Genomic DNA, 19186 nt, shown 5'->3' with positions numbered 1-19186 from the left:
AATGTGCACACAGCGTTGCCAAATTGTGCCTGAGAGCGACCGATTCTCGACCTTCCTCCGCTTCACCGGTCCCATACGTGGCAGCAGCGCAAATCCACCCACCCGCCTTATTTGGTGGCTGTGACTGTAGTGTAGTGGATTTTATCTTGGTTAGTTCTGCTCCAACGTCACATTAAGCCCTCCATTCACGTAACGATCCATCAGAAGAACAATCGCCCAACCAACATCTCAGTTTGGTCTGTGAACGATTGCTCCTCACATATGTTCCAATTTTTAGTCAGTTTATATTGGTTAAAACAAAGAAAGCAAGGTTATGTTTTGATATTACGGTCACATTCAAATATCACTTGAACTGATATTGTCACCAGCCTGCTGGCTGAATTTCCCACATGTCAGTTCTCGTCATCAAAGCGTTATTGTTTGGATGATGACTGGTAGAAATCTCATCTTTTCTCCAATCAACTATTCATCTGAATGACTTCCCTGCACACAGGATTATCTGTTTGACAATTCTGTTCATACGAAATAGTCCAACCAATCGTTATGTTTATGAGAAACTTAACGTCATTTCCATGACTACAAATAACTAACAAACACTATCGATGAACTTGTGAGGAACCACAGTCATTCCTGTATTTATTAATTTGTAGTTGTGTTATCATGATAGTGTGATTCTATTCTTTATTATCTTAAGGCAAACACAATATATTTAAGAGTCAGTCATTTATATGAATTATGTTCACATTCTGGGAGCAAATATGAAGGATACTGTTTGCTACCCATGTCTATTCATTCTACAGATCATAAATTAACTTCACTTGGGCAAATTACTTTCTAATGCATTCTTCATATATTGGTTGGCAATGTGATATATTCTAAGCTAAGGTACTTTCACGGGACTGTAACCAGGGATGCCACTAATGATGAAAAACTGGAAAAGCGTGGATTATTGATGAATTTCAAGCTTCAGGAAAAAGTGCTTGTATTGTACTAGATTTTTCATAATATCATGGAAATTTTTACTAGGGATGGATTGATTCCTAATTAATACTGCTACTCTTTTCACTCAATTCCGATACCAACAGAAGAGCTTAAAATGCAATTTGAAAGTCACGATTTCACAATATTACAGCTAGTGGTTTGTCAATTTATTGATCATCACGAGTCTGCTGCATGTACTGATAGCAACTGATTGTGACTGTAAGCAAATTATCGATTACTAAAATGAGTTTTTGTAGTTATTTAAGGTTAATAAAAACTACTTAGAAACATATACTAACACAATAATATTTTACTTGAAATTCGTATTTTCTATGTTTGTATTCATTTGTGCTGCACAGCTGCTTGGCGGTAACCACATGATTGCTAATTTTAAATTTACCTTTATGTTGTACTTTGTGTTGCTGTACATAAATAGATTATGGAAAAATTATGGTCTCGTACTGAAAGGTTTTGCACCGCAGCCTCTCACCCGCAATGCTATAGACAAAATTTGTTAGTCATTGCAGCTACATGGTATTTCCTGCAATTTCAGCTGTTGATGAAAATCCTTCACCATTGCGCTTGCTGTAAAGATTAAATACAGTATTACAGATGTTTATATTTGGTTTGAAGATGTACTAGGAAAATGGAAATTTTCAACCGGGAAAAATCAAGGGAAACTAGGATTTTGAGTCTACCCTGTTACAGTTGTGGATGTTTTGCATTGAACTCAAATAATCTAACTTGGAGAAATTACTGAAAACCAAAGGTCAATCAGGACATAAGAAGTGTTGTGGACCTCATTAAAATGGTTTAATGTTGACAGTGTCGACAGACCTGGAGAACAAGGCTGCATGGAAAGAATGTTTCTCAGTAAAGGGTGTGCGACTACCTACAGGCTACTATCTGGGCATCAGTGCTGCCACTGGAGATTTGTCAGACAACCATGACATCTTGTCTGTTCGCTTCTACGAGTTGGACATGCCAGGCGATGTGAGTCCACTATCAACTTTGACTTGTAACACTGTGTCTAGAAATATTTTTTTGTTTTATCACCCGCCTCTACTGTTAACTGTGTTATTTTATTTTAATACAATTAAATTCTGTGTGTTTTAATGCAAGTTATTTTAGTAAATTCTCTTACAGGTCACATATGAAATCAGAATCAGATAATTTCACCAACTAGATAATATGTTGATTGAAAAAATAGTTACTAAATAAACATTTAATTAATTTAACTAGCCAAACAGTTCAAAACTTAAGCTTTCAAGAAATGTTTACTTGATTAACAGTAAACATTCATAAACTAACTGTTTTTCATCAAGGAACTGTTCAAAGTAAAGCACAAATTAAAGTATAAAGTTCCTTAAAAAATATTTTTACCAATAGCAATCAGAATTAACAAAAGTGATTTATTAATATATTCTTGAATATCGAGCTTACCCAGACTTATGAATTCATCATAAGTAATAATAATTATAATAATGTTCAAACTTGTTCAACAAACCAAGTTCCTGATAGCTTCAACAGGTGATGTCCCAGCAGCTACTGTATACTAATGAATACAGAATTCTTTTTAGTGACCAACCAAATGAAAATTTTATTTTATTTAAACTGTAAAATATATGTCATTTTTTATTTATTAAAATTCACAATATTTAACATTAATATTATACAAATGTTGTAATATGATCTCGCACAGCAAGTCTATTTTTACTTTGAACTAACATAGACATAAATTTAAAGATAAAGATCCAAGGTTTCATATCATACTGGACTTAAAAACTTAAAAAATTATCACATGTTTGTCAAAATTCTCTGTCAAAAGGTTATGTTTTACACAATCATGAGTTGAAAATATATTGAAAAGAGTGTATTCTTGGTGTTCATAAACATCGCTTCAATAGCCAGTAAGCAAATAAATGTTTATACAATAGTTTTAAAATATTTTGATTTGTAAAATCCCAAAATGCCTAATGCGTCAAAAATAGTTTCATTTAATTTTTTTTTTTTACTTTATCGTTTTCTGGAAGTAGTAAAATTATATCAAAACAAGGAAGATAGCTCAATGTTGGACGTGTTTTAAAATTCTATAAAGGTACTTTCTATATAAATAATTTTTGGATATAAAAACATTATTACTTAAAAAAGGTTAGGTCTTTACTTCCCAATTTGTGCTTTTGTAAAAATTTTAAAAAGAATTTTTTGCCATAGAAACAAATTTTACTAAACATAAACTTCTATAAATATATATTTTTTATTCTACATATATTTTTACCGTTTGGAAAAAAATTAATTTATCCAATAGAATCCAAATTAATTGCATACAAAATAGTGCAATAAAAGATTATTGCAGATGTAGTTTTTATATATATATATATATTATTCAAAAGTACCAGAAAGTTTTACTCAAATACATTTTGATAATATGTGTGTTAGATATATTACAAAACTTTTATACATTTTAGAATTATTTAAATAAAATGCTATACATTTGAGAAAACTTTATTCTTTGCTAGTTTTTTATGTTAATTGGTTTTTTTAAATAGTAAAATTCAAATAATTCAGCATTTAATTCTTTTTTGCAAACTAATGGATTTCTGAAGACACTGATATTAAAAAAATGTTTGTATCTTAAAATTTTAGATGAGCAGTGATTAAAATAAAAATTCCTTACAAAATTGCAATAAGTGCCTGCCATTTTGGAAAAATGATGGTCAGTTTCAGGTTTATTTAACCCTGCTAATTTGCTAATTAGATTTTGCCAAATATGAGAGATGTTATTGTGAATGTAGATTTGAAATATTTTGTACTAATGTATAACAAAAGTTGTATTCAACACTTTTTTTTAAACTTGGTAAGTTATAATTTTTCATACTTAAATAGGAAACAATACACAAGTTGTTAAAATTAGAATAGAATAGAATAGAATAAACTTTATTTCTCATAAATATGCACACATTCCAACATATTCAATACAAATATACAACAAATATAAATGCAAACCACATTACATAGCAAAATAATCTTGTGCATAGCACGCGATTACAGAGTATATCAGTACTGGCTGACCTTGACACATTAACATTCTTGCCACACATACATACATACATATACCGAGAAATAAAGTATTGACCTCCAAGGGCAAAGCCTGTTTTGAGGCATTTACATGATTCATAAAAATAAAAGAACTAGCAGTGATAGAACAACAATTATACATTTTCAAATATTATAACATAATCCTAAAACCCTCTTTACAACAAAATTCAATTAGATTCATACTTGCAAGATAAAACAGATAAATCACACATACACTAATTATATAAAATAAACTATAAATTATAATCATCATTACGTCTACATCTATTTTAAACAAATACTATCCATTGTACAATTTCCTACACCCACACATACATTTCCCTATCAACCAACAATACAACATTTCATACATAACTCACAATACAAAGACAAAATTACTATTATTCAGCATTAGTGTTTATTATTATAAACCATGGCCATTAACAGTACATATCCCTCCCACTATTTTTGGACAATAAAACTGGACATCAAAACAGTACATAAAATACATTTAAAAACATTTTAATTTACATTTAATAAACATTCAACATTCTGTAAATGAAAATACCCACTCCTTATAATACATTTCAAGAAAGGTATAAACACAGATTACTAATTTCACAAGGTAATACATTTAAACAATTTTGGTGCTAAAAATGAATAATTTTTAAAAAGAAGGTGGTTTGTTGGCATTGGTGTGGTATAATTATCAGCATGCCTTAATCTAAATTTATATTCATTACTTTCTTTACTATTTTTTGCTTCTTATTATAAAATAATTTTAGTACCTTATACACATACATATATCTGAGAGGTAGAATCCTCAATTCCCAAAAACAAAGGAAAAGATGACTCTGTTACTCTCTTTTTTCAATATAATTCGTATAAAATGTTTTTGCATTGCAATTACAGGTTTGAGATTTGATATGTACGTCCCTTCCCCAACACGAGATCGCATAATCTATCCTACTATGGACTAAGGAAAAGTATACCATTCTCAAGAGTTTTTCATCACAAATATTCTTCAGAAAATAAAAGATTCTAATTACATTATTCAGTTTATTCTTTAAGTATGCTAGATGAATCTTCCAGTTCAATTGTTTGTCCACCCAAACTCCTAAATATTTCAAAGATTTCTCACTCTTTACCAGTCCACACTCTGAGTTACATGCACTATTGTTATTTATACAGTCCAAACATTTGTAAATTATGCTATTTTCAAAGTTTAAAATTTCCTCTGAGACTAAAATTTATAAATTTTGTCTTCTCCGGACTTAACACCATGTTATTTTTTAGAAAACCACCATCTAAGTGCTTGCAAATCAAAATCAATCTTGACCCTTATATCTTCCCATGCATCTTCAACATAACATAGTGCTGTATCATCAGCAAAAGAGGTTACTCTTCCATTAAAACTCCCCATCACAAAGATCATTTATATAAATTAAAAATAATGTTGCTCCCAACACCGACCCTTGAGGTACTCCAAAATCTTACATCCCCAAATTTACTTCTCGAATCTTTAACTTTAACACACTGTTTCCGCCCAGACAGATAACTTTTAAAACCAGTTATAGGCAACTCCCTCTGATTCCGGCATTGTATAATTTATCTAGAAGTATATCATGGTGAAACCGTGTCAAATGCTTTAGTAATATCTAAAAAAAGTCCAGTAATTTTCTTTTTGTTGTTAAGTCCTTTCGTTACTGTATCCATAAAATCGTGCAACGCTGTCTCTGTACTCATCCCTTGCCGAAAGCCGAATTGGTTTTTACTAAAAAAACTGGATTCTTCCAAAAATTGCAATAATTTATCTTTAAACTATTTTTCAATACCTTAGCAAACGAAGACAACAATGATATTGGCCTATAGTTACAACAACTTGTCCTTGAACCCTTTTTATATATAGGTATAAATAACAGCTTCTTTCAGTTTTTCAGGGAATTCTCCTTTTTCTAAACTTAAATTAATAATATACAACAAAAACATATGATTATCTTACAATATATTAGTTTAAATAAACGAGGAAGTAATACCATCAAGTCCCGGAGAGGTACCCAATTGTATCAATTGTTTTATTTAATTTTGTTTTTATTACTTTTATTTTAATATTTTAACATGTTTTATCATTAAAATAGACATTAAAAGTTATAACCTACTTTTCCCCTACATAATAAAAAAAATCATCGAATTATTGTTTTTTAAGTTATAAATTATTTTGCTGAACACCACAAAAACACCAAAAGAGTGCTTGGCACTGACAATGCCTCCACCTCAAAAGTTCTTGGCACTCAAAGGGTTAAAGAAGTACCTCGAAACTAAGTCTTTTATATCCAGTGTTACAATATGTTTCTTTTATGTCTCAGATATTTTTTTAATATAACGTAATCAATCACTCAACTTTATCCAATAAAAGTAAATGATACAATGGTGTCAATATTTTTTTAAATTGTATAGAGAAATTATTAAAAATTCTATTCTTACTCTTAGACTATTAAATCATTAAATACATTTCACATTCTCTGCTTTATTACTACTTATCATACAATAAAACAAAGTGTTATTTTCATGTTAAAGAAAATAAAACATTATAACTTGTCAAAAATTCTTTTATTGAATATAAATATCTATTCACCAGATACACTTTTAAATTTCTTAAAATTATTTCAGTTTCTTAAATTACTAGGGAGTTGATGGAAAAATTTAATTCCTGCATACTTTGTCTTCTTTGTAAACAGCTCTAACCTGTAACAGGGTATGCTTATCTTGGCTCCTGGTGTTATAATGATGGGTTGTCCAAGAGTAGATAGTCGGATACTGATTTGTTTCACATAAAGCACTGTTTCATATATATATTCATATAGGATCTCCAATTCTTGAAAATGGTCTTTTACAGAATATAGCCAATGAAAATTGAGTATAATTCTGATTACTTTTTTGTAAAACAAGTATTTTACTTAACATACTGTGTGCTGTTGCACCATAGACGAGTTCAAAAGTTTTATTTGAGTGAATTAAGGAGAAATGAATTGTCCTCAAATTTTTTTGCTACATATTTTTGACATATATCTCAATGGATACAGCCCAGAATTTATTTTTTCAGACATCTAAGAAGATTATGACCAGTAAACTATCAATATTAATTTCCTGAAACCTTGTGAATCGCACTTCTGAAATATTGTTATCAATTGCAATGTTATTTTTTTTTTTATTGTTCTACATAGCTGGAAAATGAAAGTAATTAGTATTCTTAGGATTAATTAAGAGGTTGTTGACAATAAGATACTGGTTTATTTATGATAAACATGTAACTGATGATATTTTGAGTTTTTCTTTATCATTACTGAATAAAGACTGATTTTGGCTGACTGACCTACAACTCTTGGCAACCTTTTAAGTAAATATAAAAAGCAATGGTCCCAATATGGGCCCATGCGGGACACCATATTTCACCTTTTTTACAAGTAGATTGAGAAGTTACTTTTCTATTACATTCATCAAAATAACTAATCTCAATAAACTGTTCGTTGTCAGCAAGTTATATCTAAACCAGGACAAGCATCATCTATCATTCAGACCAAAATTAGCCAGCACCTGCAGTAATTTACTGTGTGATACACTGTCAAAAAAAGCCGTAGACATGTCCATGAAGACTCCAACAGTTGTCTCATCTTTGTTAATGGAACTTATTATGGATTCAATATATTCTCTTCCAGCTGTAACAGTAGATCTGTTCGCATGAAAGCCATGCTGTTCTGCATCAAGAAGTTTATTGGCTTCTAAGTATTCTGTCAATTGAATTAGACATTACTTTTTCAAACATTTTAGAAAATTATGACAGTAATGAAATTGCACAGTAGCTTTTTTTTTAATCTTTTGTTTCTCCAATCTTGAATATAGGTTTTATCTGAGCGATTTTTAGCCTGCTAGGAAAAAACCACTAACAAGGGATGCATTTATAACATGATGAAGTATTTTAATAAAAATGATTTGGCATACTTAATAACTGGCATTAGAATATTATCATAACAAGACAAACATTTATTACTTAGTGATGAAATGATCGTTTGATAGAAGCTAACGATGCTTATTAGTAATAAACTTATGATACAACAACTTATCTCATATAAATACATTTTTAAGTAAATCAATACATTCATTTTATCTGATAAAAATCTGTTATCACTTTTTCAATTGCTAGTAGTTATTTACAGTATACCAATGTTTATTATACAGCAAGGATAAAAGATTTGTAGTTCCATTTGTTGTTCATAGTAAATATTTCATTTTGCATTCAGCTCACTTTTGTTTTTTAAAATTTTTAAAGGTTCAATAAACTTACATTTTTATCAAAAATATTCTTTAGTTGCCATTGTAGGGGCAAGCTTTTATAAATTATTATTTGTGTGTAGAAACAATTTTGTTTTTTATAACATGACCAAATTAATCTAATCCAATTGTTTGGATTGTTCTGTTGCCTTTTCCTAAAAAAGGTATTTTAATTTGAAGTATCTTGCTTAAAATGTGTGGCCAAATATTACATGGAAATTTGTTATTTCAGCCAAAAGATGAAGAAGATCGATCACAAATTGTTCCATCAGCTTCGTTTTTTGAACCACCTAGAGGTAAGTAATGACTTTACTTTATTAATGTCACTTAATTAAAAATATTTAAAAATCTCATTGTTTTAATATAATTTAAAAAACTGTTTGTTTGTAAGTGTTACTAAAGCAAATCATAAAATTCTACAGCCACTTTAAAGCAGTAATAAATGATAAAGACAAGAATTATTAAAATTTTGGAATTAATTCATTTATAATGTAAATGTTAATTTTTCATTCAAATAAATTACAAATTAAAATAAAATATTTTCTAAATTTTTCAGTTTTGCAATAGTTTTAATATTTATTTAGAAAAATGAATGACCAGCAAATGACAAATGACTATCTGTGTCATACCGTACAAAAGATTGAATTTAGGGCCCTGCTTTATTGCCCTGTCCTATAATTAACCCAAATATAATTAAAACTTCTACATTTGGGAAAAAATTATGTAATAAAGATTATGTTGCATAAGGGGTGATAAAAAATACTTTTAAAAATCTTAATAGTATTCGATCAGGAAACCCCCAATAAACTTAAAATAGTTATATATATTTATTATTATTTAAATTTTTTATGGCAATACCTACAGTTTGGTTCATTTTATATTTTACTATGTAGTGATTCTAGTTCAGTCGATATCTACATATTCATAGATTAAAAATAAATTCTTACAGTCACCTACGCCAAATCCAAGATTTATTTAGCCATAGTATTTTTGTTTTGTTTATTAATATGTTAATTAATTTGTACTAAAATATTTATGTGATTACTATTTAAATTGTTTTATGTAGCATGGAACTAAATGTAAAAAGAATCTCAAATTAGAGACTGAGATTCAAAATCGTAAAGTATGTCCTAAATTAATACCAGACGAAATTATAAATATTAATCTTACAATCATTATTTGTGTTATCAGTAGGCTACAAATAATATGAACAACATTTTTACTCAAATGAATTTATTTAATTTTGATTACAGAACATGTTGAGGACCCTAAACCATCATCATGGAGTGGAGTGAAAACTTTCTTGCTAATGTTATTAGGGGCAATGGTAATTATTGTAATCGTAATTTGTGGCATCATGTATTACCAGAAACACCAAGAAAATAAACGAAAGCGGTTTTACTAGTCTCAGTGGAAATTTTAAAACTATCATTGTGGTATCATAGGTTCATATAAAACTTGTTTTTCTATGATGATATTTAATTTGATATTTATTATGCACTGGTTGTAAAAAGTAGAATTTGACTAAACGGTTTTGCTAAAAGCTATTTTTTAAATATTTACCAAGTACTATTCTTTGACTGATTATTTGTAACTTCATTATAAAATGCTTTAAAAGACATTTTATTTTTATTATTTTGTTATTTGCATTGAAATACAAAAGGTTATTGCCAATTAATTATGTTAACATTTTTGTAGTTTATACCTTTACTTAAAGTATACAAAAAGTAAAGTTTTGTAATGGATCTGAGTCTTTAATACAGGAAAGAAAATTGAGTGATTCCAGAATATTTGTGTTGGTGGAGATGATTAAAATGTAAAAAATAAATTGAAAATTTAGACTACTGAATCCTTTTTATACCTTCTTCAACATTTAATGAGAATTTGACGTTTGTTACATTTACCTTGTATATTTTTTGAGAATCGGATTGAGTAGACATTTTTTATTCAGTTTTGTTTTAAGATATTGGAAATATTGAGGTAAACTGTGAATAGGTTTATGTCAAGTATTCAGTAGGATACAAACTTTAAATTTTGTATTTATCTAACCTATAACTGAAAACAAAGACGTGAAATTAACATTGAATATGTTAGGTGTGAAGATCACATTGTTGACAAGCATCACTGATAATGTCTCCTAACTGCCATGTCACTCACAGCTAGAAATCCCACATATTCAACATTGTATTGTATTCTTATCCTCCCGTCATGATACTGCCATTTTCCTCATTAAAAACCTAGAGATATATAATGAGTATTGTGTAAACATATTAGTATAACCTATATGTTCTGTGAACAAAACATGAATGGCTTAATAGATTAGTAGGGTCATTTAAAGTATTGAATTAGGTCAAAGTTTACATACATTTTTTTGTATCCTGACCAAGTAAATCTCACACATTTCACGTAGAGAGTTCCAACAATTGTGTACAAAACTATAATTTCAACATTAATATTCACAACTCATTCAACAAGCTTATTATGAGGATTAACAAGTATCTTGAGTTCTTAGTTGAGCCAAAAGCTGAACCAGGTGGATAATGCAGGGTGTTTACAAACCCTCTGGCAGTATTTAGTGAATTCGTTCTTCATTTCAATGCAAACCAAAAATATAATGTAAACATGCATAAATTACCATCTGAATTTTCTTTTTAGATCCTATTCTTCATTTCAAAAACCAGTAGATAAAATACTCAAATTTGGGACAATTAATGTTCTTGCAGTCTCAGATTAAGAGAAAAATTACTACTGTATTATCATATACAACGGTGGATGTTTAAAATTGTTAAAGGTTGATTAATCATAAATATCGGTCAAGAAATAATATGATCATGGTAATGATACATAAACATGTAAACAAAGACATTTTTGCAATTTCAATTTGTCAACTTCTATTATTGTTTCCGTATTTTTATATTCTTATTATGTTATTAAGCTCTAAAAACTTCCACCATCTTCAAACATGATTATAATATTAATATTTTTCTTGGTTTGTGATGGCAAGAACAATAATTGTGCCAGATTAAAGATTTTTATCTTTACTTGTTTTTTAAATAAAATTTAAAAATCTATAAAATGGATACAGATGCATGGTAAATAAGCGTTTCTGACCCATGTTTAAATTATGTTTGTCGTTTATCTTGACACAAACAAATTCCCAAAATATTACATTAGTTCATAAACAACCTGTGTGTACTTTAAATTTCTTAGCAGCTGTAGATTCAATTAATATACACATTTTTAATATGATGCAAATTATTCCATAAAAAGTACAATCAATTTAATTAATTACTATGTTATAATAATCAATAAAACCATAAAATGATCATTAGTAATATTCCTTAGCCCATAAAGTTCAATAATAGCAAAAATATGATTAATAGTGTAATCAAATATTATGTTTGCTGTGTTATATTTCAATGGTATTAAGTTAACCTTAATTTAAAGCTTGTATTTTGTTTTTGTTACAGTCCTCAAATACATATCAATCATTAAATTTCAAGTAGAACACAAATGCAGAAAATTTACTTATGTACTATTCTGTAATGGAATACAAAGGAAAATACTTTTGTTACATGGTATAAAAATTGAAACAATTTTTGAACAACTTTTGTCATTCTTTCCTCCAGATGTAACACCCTAAACATTAGTTTCAGCAAGAAATGAGAAAGGTAAAAAATAAAAACCATGGGGATTAATATGCCAAAGTTAAAATCAGATAAGTTTCAATTAAAAGAAACACAGATGGAACATCACAAGTGCCACACATGATAAGCGACAGCAATTAGGTGGAGACTTATTGATTTGTCAATTTTCCTCTACTAAGAGAATGGATACCAGTTCATAAAAGATTTTGTAAAATATGAGAGCTGTCCGGAAAGTATTCAATATTTTGATATTAATGAAACACTAAGTTTACCAATTGCAACCAAACTTGTCTTCAAAGTCTATTCATTGGATGCTATACACTTATTCAAACAATCCTCTCACTTCGAGAAGCAAGTTGCAAAGTCCACCTTTAGGATCTCCATTAGTTCGTCTGTTGACCTTGATGCATGCAGGAGTATGTATGCTGAATCTGATAACAGTAGCTGCGAGGTAGATAAGGAGTAATCATTGAATATTGGATACTTTCTGGACAGCCCTTCTATAACAATGGCAGATGCCTGAAGTCCTGTTGGCCCTTCAATCATATTAAAGCCTTCAAAACATTCATCAGCTTTGATTTTATATCAAACTGTTATGAAGGCTCATATTCAATATTTGAACTATTCACTGGGGTGAATGGGTCATCATTTACTGTGCTATTCTTAATTAATGTGACACATTCATTTCTGTTTTTAGTATGTATTGTAAATTGTGTACATTATGGTGATAAAAGAAACTGGAGTATTATGGATTGTGAGTTTTAATGAGATGGCCCTTTGTATTTTACAGAATATATTTACAGATATATGTATACATACATTACAGATTCGATGAACTGTTGTTGTTAAGTTGGTAATTCTTAAAATATTGTTACTAGTTTATTGTGTATAATATTAACTGTATGAAATAAATTTAAAAAAATCAAGAACTTTATGATTGTTCAGAAATCACATCGAACTATCTTATGATTATTGATTTATTGAAATAAAAATCTAGCTAGCATAAATGTGTACTTTTTCGTTAATTGAATTTTATTTACTTCAGATGTAAATTTCAATGTAATAATCTTGATGTTAAAGTATCATTTAATGTAAAGAAATTTAAAGAAAAATAGTTTTTATAGCTCATTTTGAAACTATTGGTGCTGTTGTCTTATTCTTTGCTTACTTAGTAATCTCATTTGTTGGATGGGTAAAATTTAGAACAAATAAATGTATGAAATGTATATGAATTTTTAATTGTCTATACAAATAAATTATTTGATTATTTTTATGTTCTCAGATGATCAAAATAAATATATTGTAAAGCATATAAAGAAGCTACTAGGAATTCTCTAAATAACAAATATTCACTGAAAAGATATATTAAGAACAAAGTAAGCAATAAGATTTAATAAAAAAGCAACATGACTCAATTGGTCGAAAGTGATAGGATTTATGTTTTCGTTACCATAAAATAATATGTAGCTTTAAAAAAAGTTGATTCTCTTCTGGTGTAACATGTTTCCAAATTTTATATACAGTATATGTATTTTATATATATATATATATATATATATATATATATATTACCATATAATAATATGTAACTTTAAAAAAAGTTGATTCTCTTCTGGTGTAACATGTTTCCAAATTTTATATACAGTATTGCTGTTATAAAATTATATATATATGAGAGAGAGAGAGAGAATCTTTATTCCATAAATTGACATTACATACTGGTATATTTATTGTATATGAACAGCACCAAACACTACAATACGTATATCTAAAATTGCTGTTTTCTAAAACCTATAACTAATATATTTGTAAAAGTTTAATTGATTTATTTTATATGTATATATATATAATATGATCTGAACCTCTAGCTTGGAAACATTTTATCACTTTACTTCAGACTGTGCTCAGATGATTGTTTGCTAGCTTGTCAAATGCCATACAAACTCAGGACTCCTGTGGCAATAGCTGAGGTGCTGATCATTCAACAAAAATATCACCTTTAGGTTCTTACATTAGTAAGTAGCCTTTTATGTTTAGGCTTGCTCAGTTTTATGGTGTAGCCTATAGTTTCAAACTACAATAGATAGGATTTAACAAAAAGATGTTTTGACTAATCTAGGTTGTGCATATTAAATATAACAAAAAATAAATATTTTATTACATGCCACTGAATGTAATTAAGCTTTTTCATGTCTGTACTTTTTACTTTGAAATTCAAAATCATTAAATTTCCAGCATTAGCCTATATTTTAAAATGATAATTTAATAATTTTGAGGTACATTTTACGAAGATCTATGAGACAGAAAATCATGCCAAAATATACCAAACACCCTAAAAATTAAAAACAGTCAAACAAAAATTACAGTTCAGATAATGTATTTCCATATATAGTAAATGTTTTAGTATCATTGAAGACTCTTGGAGCAATTGGAAAAACTTATAAATATTAATAAATATAAAGAATACTTAACATTTCCAATTTATTTATTTTTCGTGCAAGGCCTTTCGAAAACCGAAGGTTTCATCATCAGGCGACTCTACAAACAAATATTTACATCATTTTTATTACAATTAAAATACCATATATATAAGTAATAATTTAATAAATATAATACCAAGTCTGTTTTTTTTATTGTTTTATTCTTCTTAATATTGTTTTACTGGTGTCTTTTCATTAATATATTTTTTAATTTTTGGCGATAATGAAAATCTTAAAACAATTATTTGACGAATGGCCATGCAAAATTACAATGCTACAATATAATTTGTTTGAATTATATATTTTTAACAAAAAACACATATGAGAAACAGAATTCAGATATATGTGATGACATTTTTTACAATGTTTAGTACATAGAATGAATATGAAAAGATTAGTTTTCCTTAAAGTATGGAAACTTCAATATCTTTTGTAGTATTTGATTGTTTTTGTCTAGTTTTTAATCTATTTACTCAACAATTAATTATTAGTACTTTTTTATGTGTGTGAAAATAAGAGCTTTATAGTGTATTAAATTTATATTTAAGTATACATCTGAAATAATTTTTTGTAATAAAACTATTTACATTTCTAAACTATCTTGATTTGATATATAAACTTTTATTGTTGAGCTCATGTATTTGATGTTATTTAGCCTCTAACATTTTCCAATGTTCGTTATACTCATCATTTCCAAAGAAAATTGTTTAGGAAAACCAACCGAGACTAACAACAATTATTTTTAAGTCACTGTTACATGATTATAATTAATTGCAACTAATAATTGCATGTAAAACTGCAATTATGTTCTTGAGTCCTCTAGGACCTATTAGAACCTCTAGAACATATTAAATAATATGCAGGTAAAACTGTTTTGGTTGCCAGACCTGAAGAATGAACTGTGTGTTTGTGTTTAAGCATGTGCATGTAGAAAAAAGTAAGAAAGCTTGAGCAGAAAGATGGTGGACGAACCAACCTGAGGAATGATTATGCAGGGAAATATAATCTATTATCTTACCCAAGGATATAAATAAATCTAATTTTATCCTTACTCATACTGTTAGAAATATTTCAGTATAGAGTGGAAAAATAGAGTTTTTTACATACATCTGAAACAAACCAAATCCTAATATATTAGTCATTGTTGTAGTTGTAGGTTGTTGTATGTTTGTTTTATTATTTTGACTGTCATTACTGTGTGTATTGAAATAAAATACTATTTTGTATAAGAAATGTTTGAAATAATTATTTACATGCCCTTGCCGACCTATATACAGGTAATTCTAAAGTAGGCTATCAAACTTCGAGAAATGGTAAATACATTTTTAAAAACATCCGAGCATATGAAGCTCTGCTGTCAACATGGGACTAAAATTAAAAACTGTGTTAATAAACAGCAATTCCTCTTATGTACAAAAATATTTCACTATACAAACTTTGATTTTAGTGGCTCAGTTCTAATGAATTGTAAAATATACAATTATTTGTTTGTATTAATTGTTTATAATTCATATAGATTTTCCCATTAGAAATTCAATATTGAATATAAATTATAACCTATAAGAATGAACGGATAATCCTATTTTTAACAATTCATTAGCATGGAAACAATGAAATAAAAATTTCTATAGTGAAACATAAAAGTGAAATATAATTTGAGAGGAATTATTTATAACACAGTTTTAAACTTAAGTCTAATTTTACCATGTCAATAAGTGCCTTGCAGCATTGCTCACGTTTTGTTTAAACAGCTATACAAATAATAAAAATCAAGTAAATCTTCAAAAACGTGTGTTGTCTTGTTTAAAAGCATGCTGTGCCACGAGTACACGTAACGTTAGCAATTCCTCGCTATAACACATAAGCTGATTAACCGTCATAACTCCCATGGTGAGAAAAACCACCAAAATAGATTTTTCTAGTTAATTCGGCTAATAATAACAACTTGGTTTGCCAGGCATGTATGTGTCCCAAATATCCCAGCATCAATCAGATGGTGGGGAGTCTATCCCTCTCACAGCGTCTGTGACTGTGTCACTGCTCTAGATAAGTCTTTTTCTCACCATGTGAATGGTCCTTTTGTAAATTCTTTTATCATAGCTTTTTGTGTTTTATATGGTAGTTGAAAACAGTTATAGTGATTTTATAGTGCTGAATACTTGTTTGTTTGGTTGTGTACACTATATTTTTACATGTAGTTTTTGACAATGAATGACAACAATTGCTGGCTGGTTGCTTGAGGAAGAAGGAAATTGAGGGTGTTTTTGGTACAGAAAATGTTTTGGGTTCCAAGCCTGAAAGCAAACATTGTTAAATTGACACATACTCTGAACAATCTGACGCCGGACCTGATGAATATGCAAATATTTTTACTGCTCCAGTCCTACCAGTGAATCATGGACATCCTAGCACTTCACACAATAATGTGGCAAGTAAGGATATGCAATCTAATACTGTTTATTGTGTTGGTACTGATGGGACAGCTTGGCATGCTCATAAGCCAATAGTGACCAAAACAGCTCCCCAAAATATTGTCTTAAGGTTACCATCAATTAATTCAAAGAGCTTACATAGATAAAACCGAAGTAACTGATAGAAAGCTTTCATATCCGATGATATTCCAATCCTGGTTAAGAACTGAATTTTATAAATGTGCAATATAGTGGGGCCACTTGTACAGTGGCCTGTCGAGCTGAGGTACAGAATGTGGTCATAAATTGCTGAGATGATACAGCCCCATGAGCTGGCAGGACCATCACCAAATTTCCTTATGAGTGCTAAGGTTAATAATAAATCTAAAAAAAAGAAGGAAACAATGTTAGGCAAAATACACAGTTTTAGGGAAATTGTATAACTAAAAGGATAAAATAGTAGCATATTTTCAAAAGAATAAGCATTGTTAAACATAATTTTTCCTTTAATATACCTTCACCCACATTTTGATCAGTACAAGACAAACAATATCTGTATGCAGAAGAATACAATACATTACAGAAACCTATAGGTTTTGCATGAGTGTAATAATGTAGTAAGATAAGTAACAAAAACTAGTGGTACCTAGTACAGATTATAGTGTGATGTATTTGTTGTTACAAGACATGAATCAGTAACTATCTATGCTCGCCATGTAGTCTCAAGATCTCTTTAATCGCATTGGGTCTTGTCATCACTTCCTCCTCACATTCCTCTGGTTCGTTCATGAATGACAGCAGAAACTTGCATCACAAAGTAGATATTTATGTGTAAAGCTTTATGAATTTAACATCTTCAATGGTTCAAAAAATATAACCTGATTTGGTAGTCCACTAAAGGAGTCATTATTTTCATACTACTCAATATTTGTACTCATGTTGGTCATTTATCTTAATTTTCTGCTCTTAATCTTATTGTTCTTAAACAGTAAGGTGTCCTTGCTGAACTTGGGTACAATACTAATGCTCCACTTAAAAATAAACTCATTCACTTTTTTATTACCTTTAAACTTCCTCACAATAGTTCTAAACATTCAAAAACTAACATTTAAGGCTTCGGGTTCACAACTGTTGAAATATTGCTTGCACAATTGTCTTCTTGTAACCTCGCTATGGTGAGCCATCTTAAGTGAACAGATGTTAAACCGAAAGTTGATCTTAGTTATGACACTGGCCACATATTTCCAGTGTCAGCCTGTGTCATTTTTTAAAATTTGAGTAGATTTCAGCTCCTAAACGAGTAAGTGCTGCAAATATCAATTACGTGTGTGCTCCGTGAACTCGCCAACTGAGTAAATATCAATTACGTGTGTGCTCCGTGAACTCGCCAACTGAGTAAATATCAATTACGTGTGTGCTCCGTGAACTCGCCAACTGAGTAAATATCAATTACGTGTGTGCTCCGTGAACTCGCCAACTGAGTAAATATCAATTACGTGTGTGCTCCGTGAACTCGCCAACTGAGTAAATATCAATTACGTGTGTGCTCCGTGAACTCGCCAACTGAGTAAATATCAATTACGTGTGTGCTCCGTGAACTCGCCAACTGAGTAAATATCAATTACGTGTGTGCTCCGTGAACTCGCCAACTGAGTAAATATCAATTACGTGTGTGCTCCGTGAACTCGCCAACTGAGTAAATATCAATTACGTGTGTGCTCCGTGAACTCGCCAACTGAGTAAATATCAATTACGTGTGTGCTCCGTGAACTCGCCAACTGAGTAAATATCAATTACGTGTGTGCTCCGTGAACTCGCCAACTGAGTAAATAGAACAGGACACCCAGTAGTGTTTTAACTGGGTTTTAAACTTTTTTTATTTATTTCTAAAATTAGTGTTTTAGGGAGACTGTTAATAAGCTTGCTGCCAGCCTGAGAAGGGAGGTATTGAAATGCTACTGTTCTATGCTCTTGGGCTCGAAAGCGTTCCCGAGCTCTTGTCTCATATCTGTGTATATCACTGCCCTGTGTCAATACACACTTGAATCAAAAGTAAAATTAAGTCTTTAAAATATACAAGCTGGGTAGAGTTAGCAAGCTGAGCTCCCTGAAGGCAAATATCCTATATGAATTATTCCATTCCATGACATGCTTTTTACCTGCCCAGGTAACAAAAACTGGAGACGGTATATGTTGTTGAATAGTGCTGGGTAGCTTTATAGGTTATCCTTTATGGAGACAACTTTTTATTCCTTTCCTA

General features: G+C 29.6%; 1 protein-coding gene across 1 annotated transcript in view; it reads left to right on the top strand.

Moving 5' to 3' along the window:
• LOC124359240 (vesicular integral-membrane protein VIP36-like) overlaps positions 1 to 15748 on the top strand; it is a 32296-nt gene extending 16548 nt beyond the window's left edge. The window contains exons 6-8 of the mRNA XM_046811826.1: positions 1808 to 1974; positions 8621 to 8684; positions 9642 to 15748. Of these exons, the coding sequence (XP_046667782.1) occupies positions 1808 to 1974; positions 8621 to 8684; positions 9642 to 9793 (383 nt within the window). The 3' untranslated portion in view covers positions 9794 to 15748. The remainder of the gene's footprint in view (positions 1 to 1807; positions 1975 to 8620; positions 8685 to 9641) is intronic.
• Positions 15749 to 19186: the final 3438 nt, after the last annotated feature.

This window comes from Homalodisca vitripennis, chromosome 4 (genome assembly GCF_021130785.1).
Source record: "Homalodisca vitripennis isolate AUS2020 chromosome 4, UT_GWSS_2.1, whole genome shotgun sequence".
Lineage (NCBI taxonomy): Eukaryota > Metazoa > Arthropoda > Insecta > Hemiptera > Cicadellidae > Homalodisca > Homalodisca vitripennis.
Note: the sequence above shows the minus strand (reverse complement) of the source record. Positions and strands in the feature narration are given on the sequence as shown.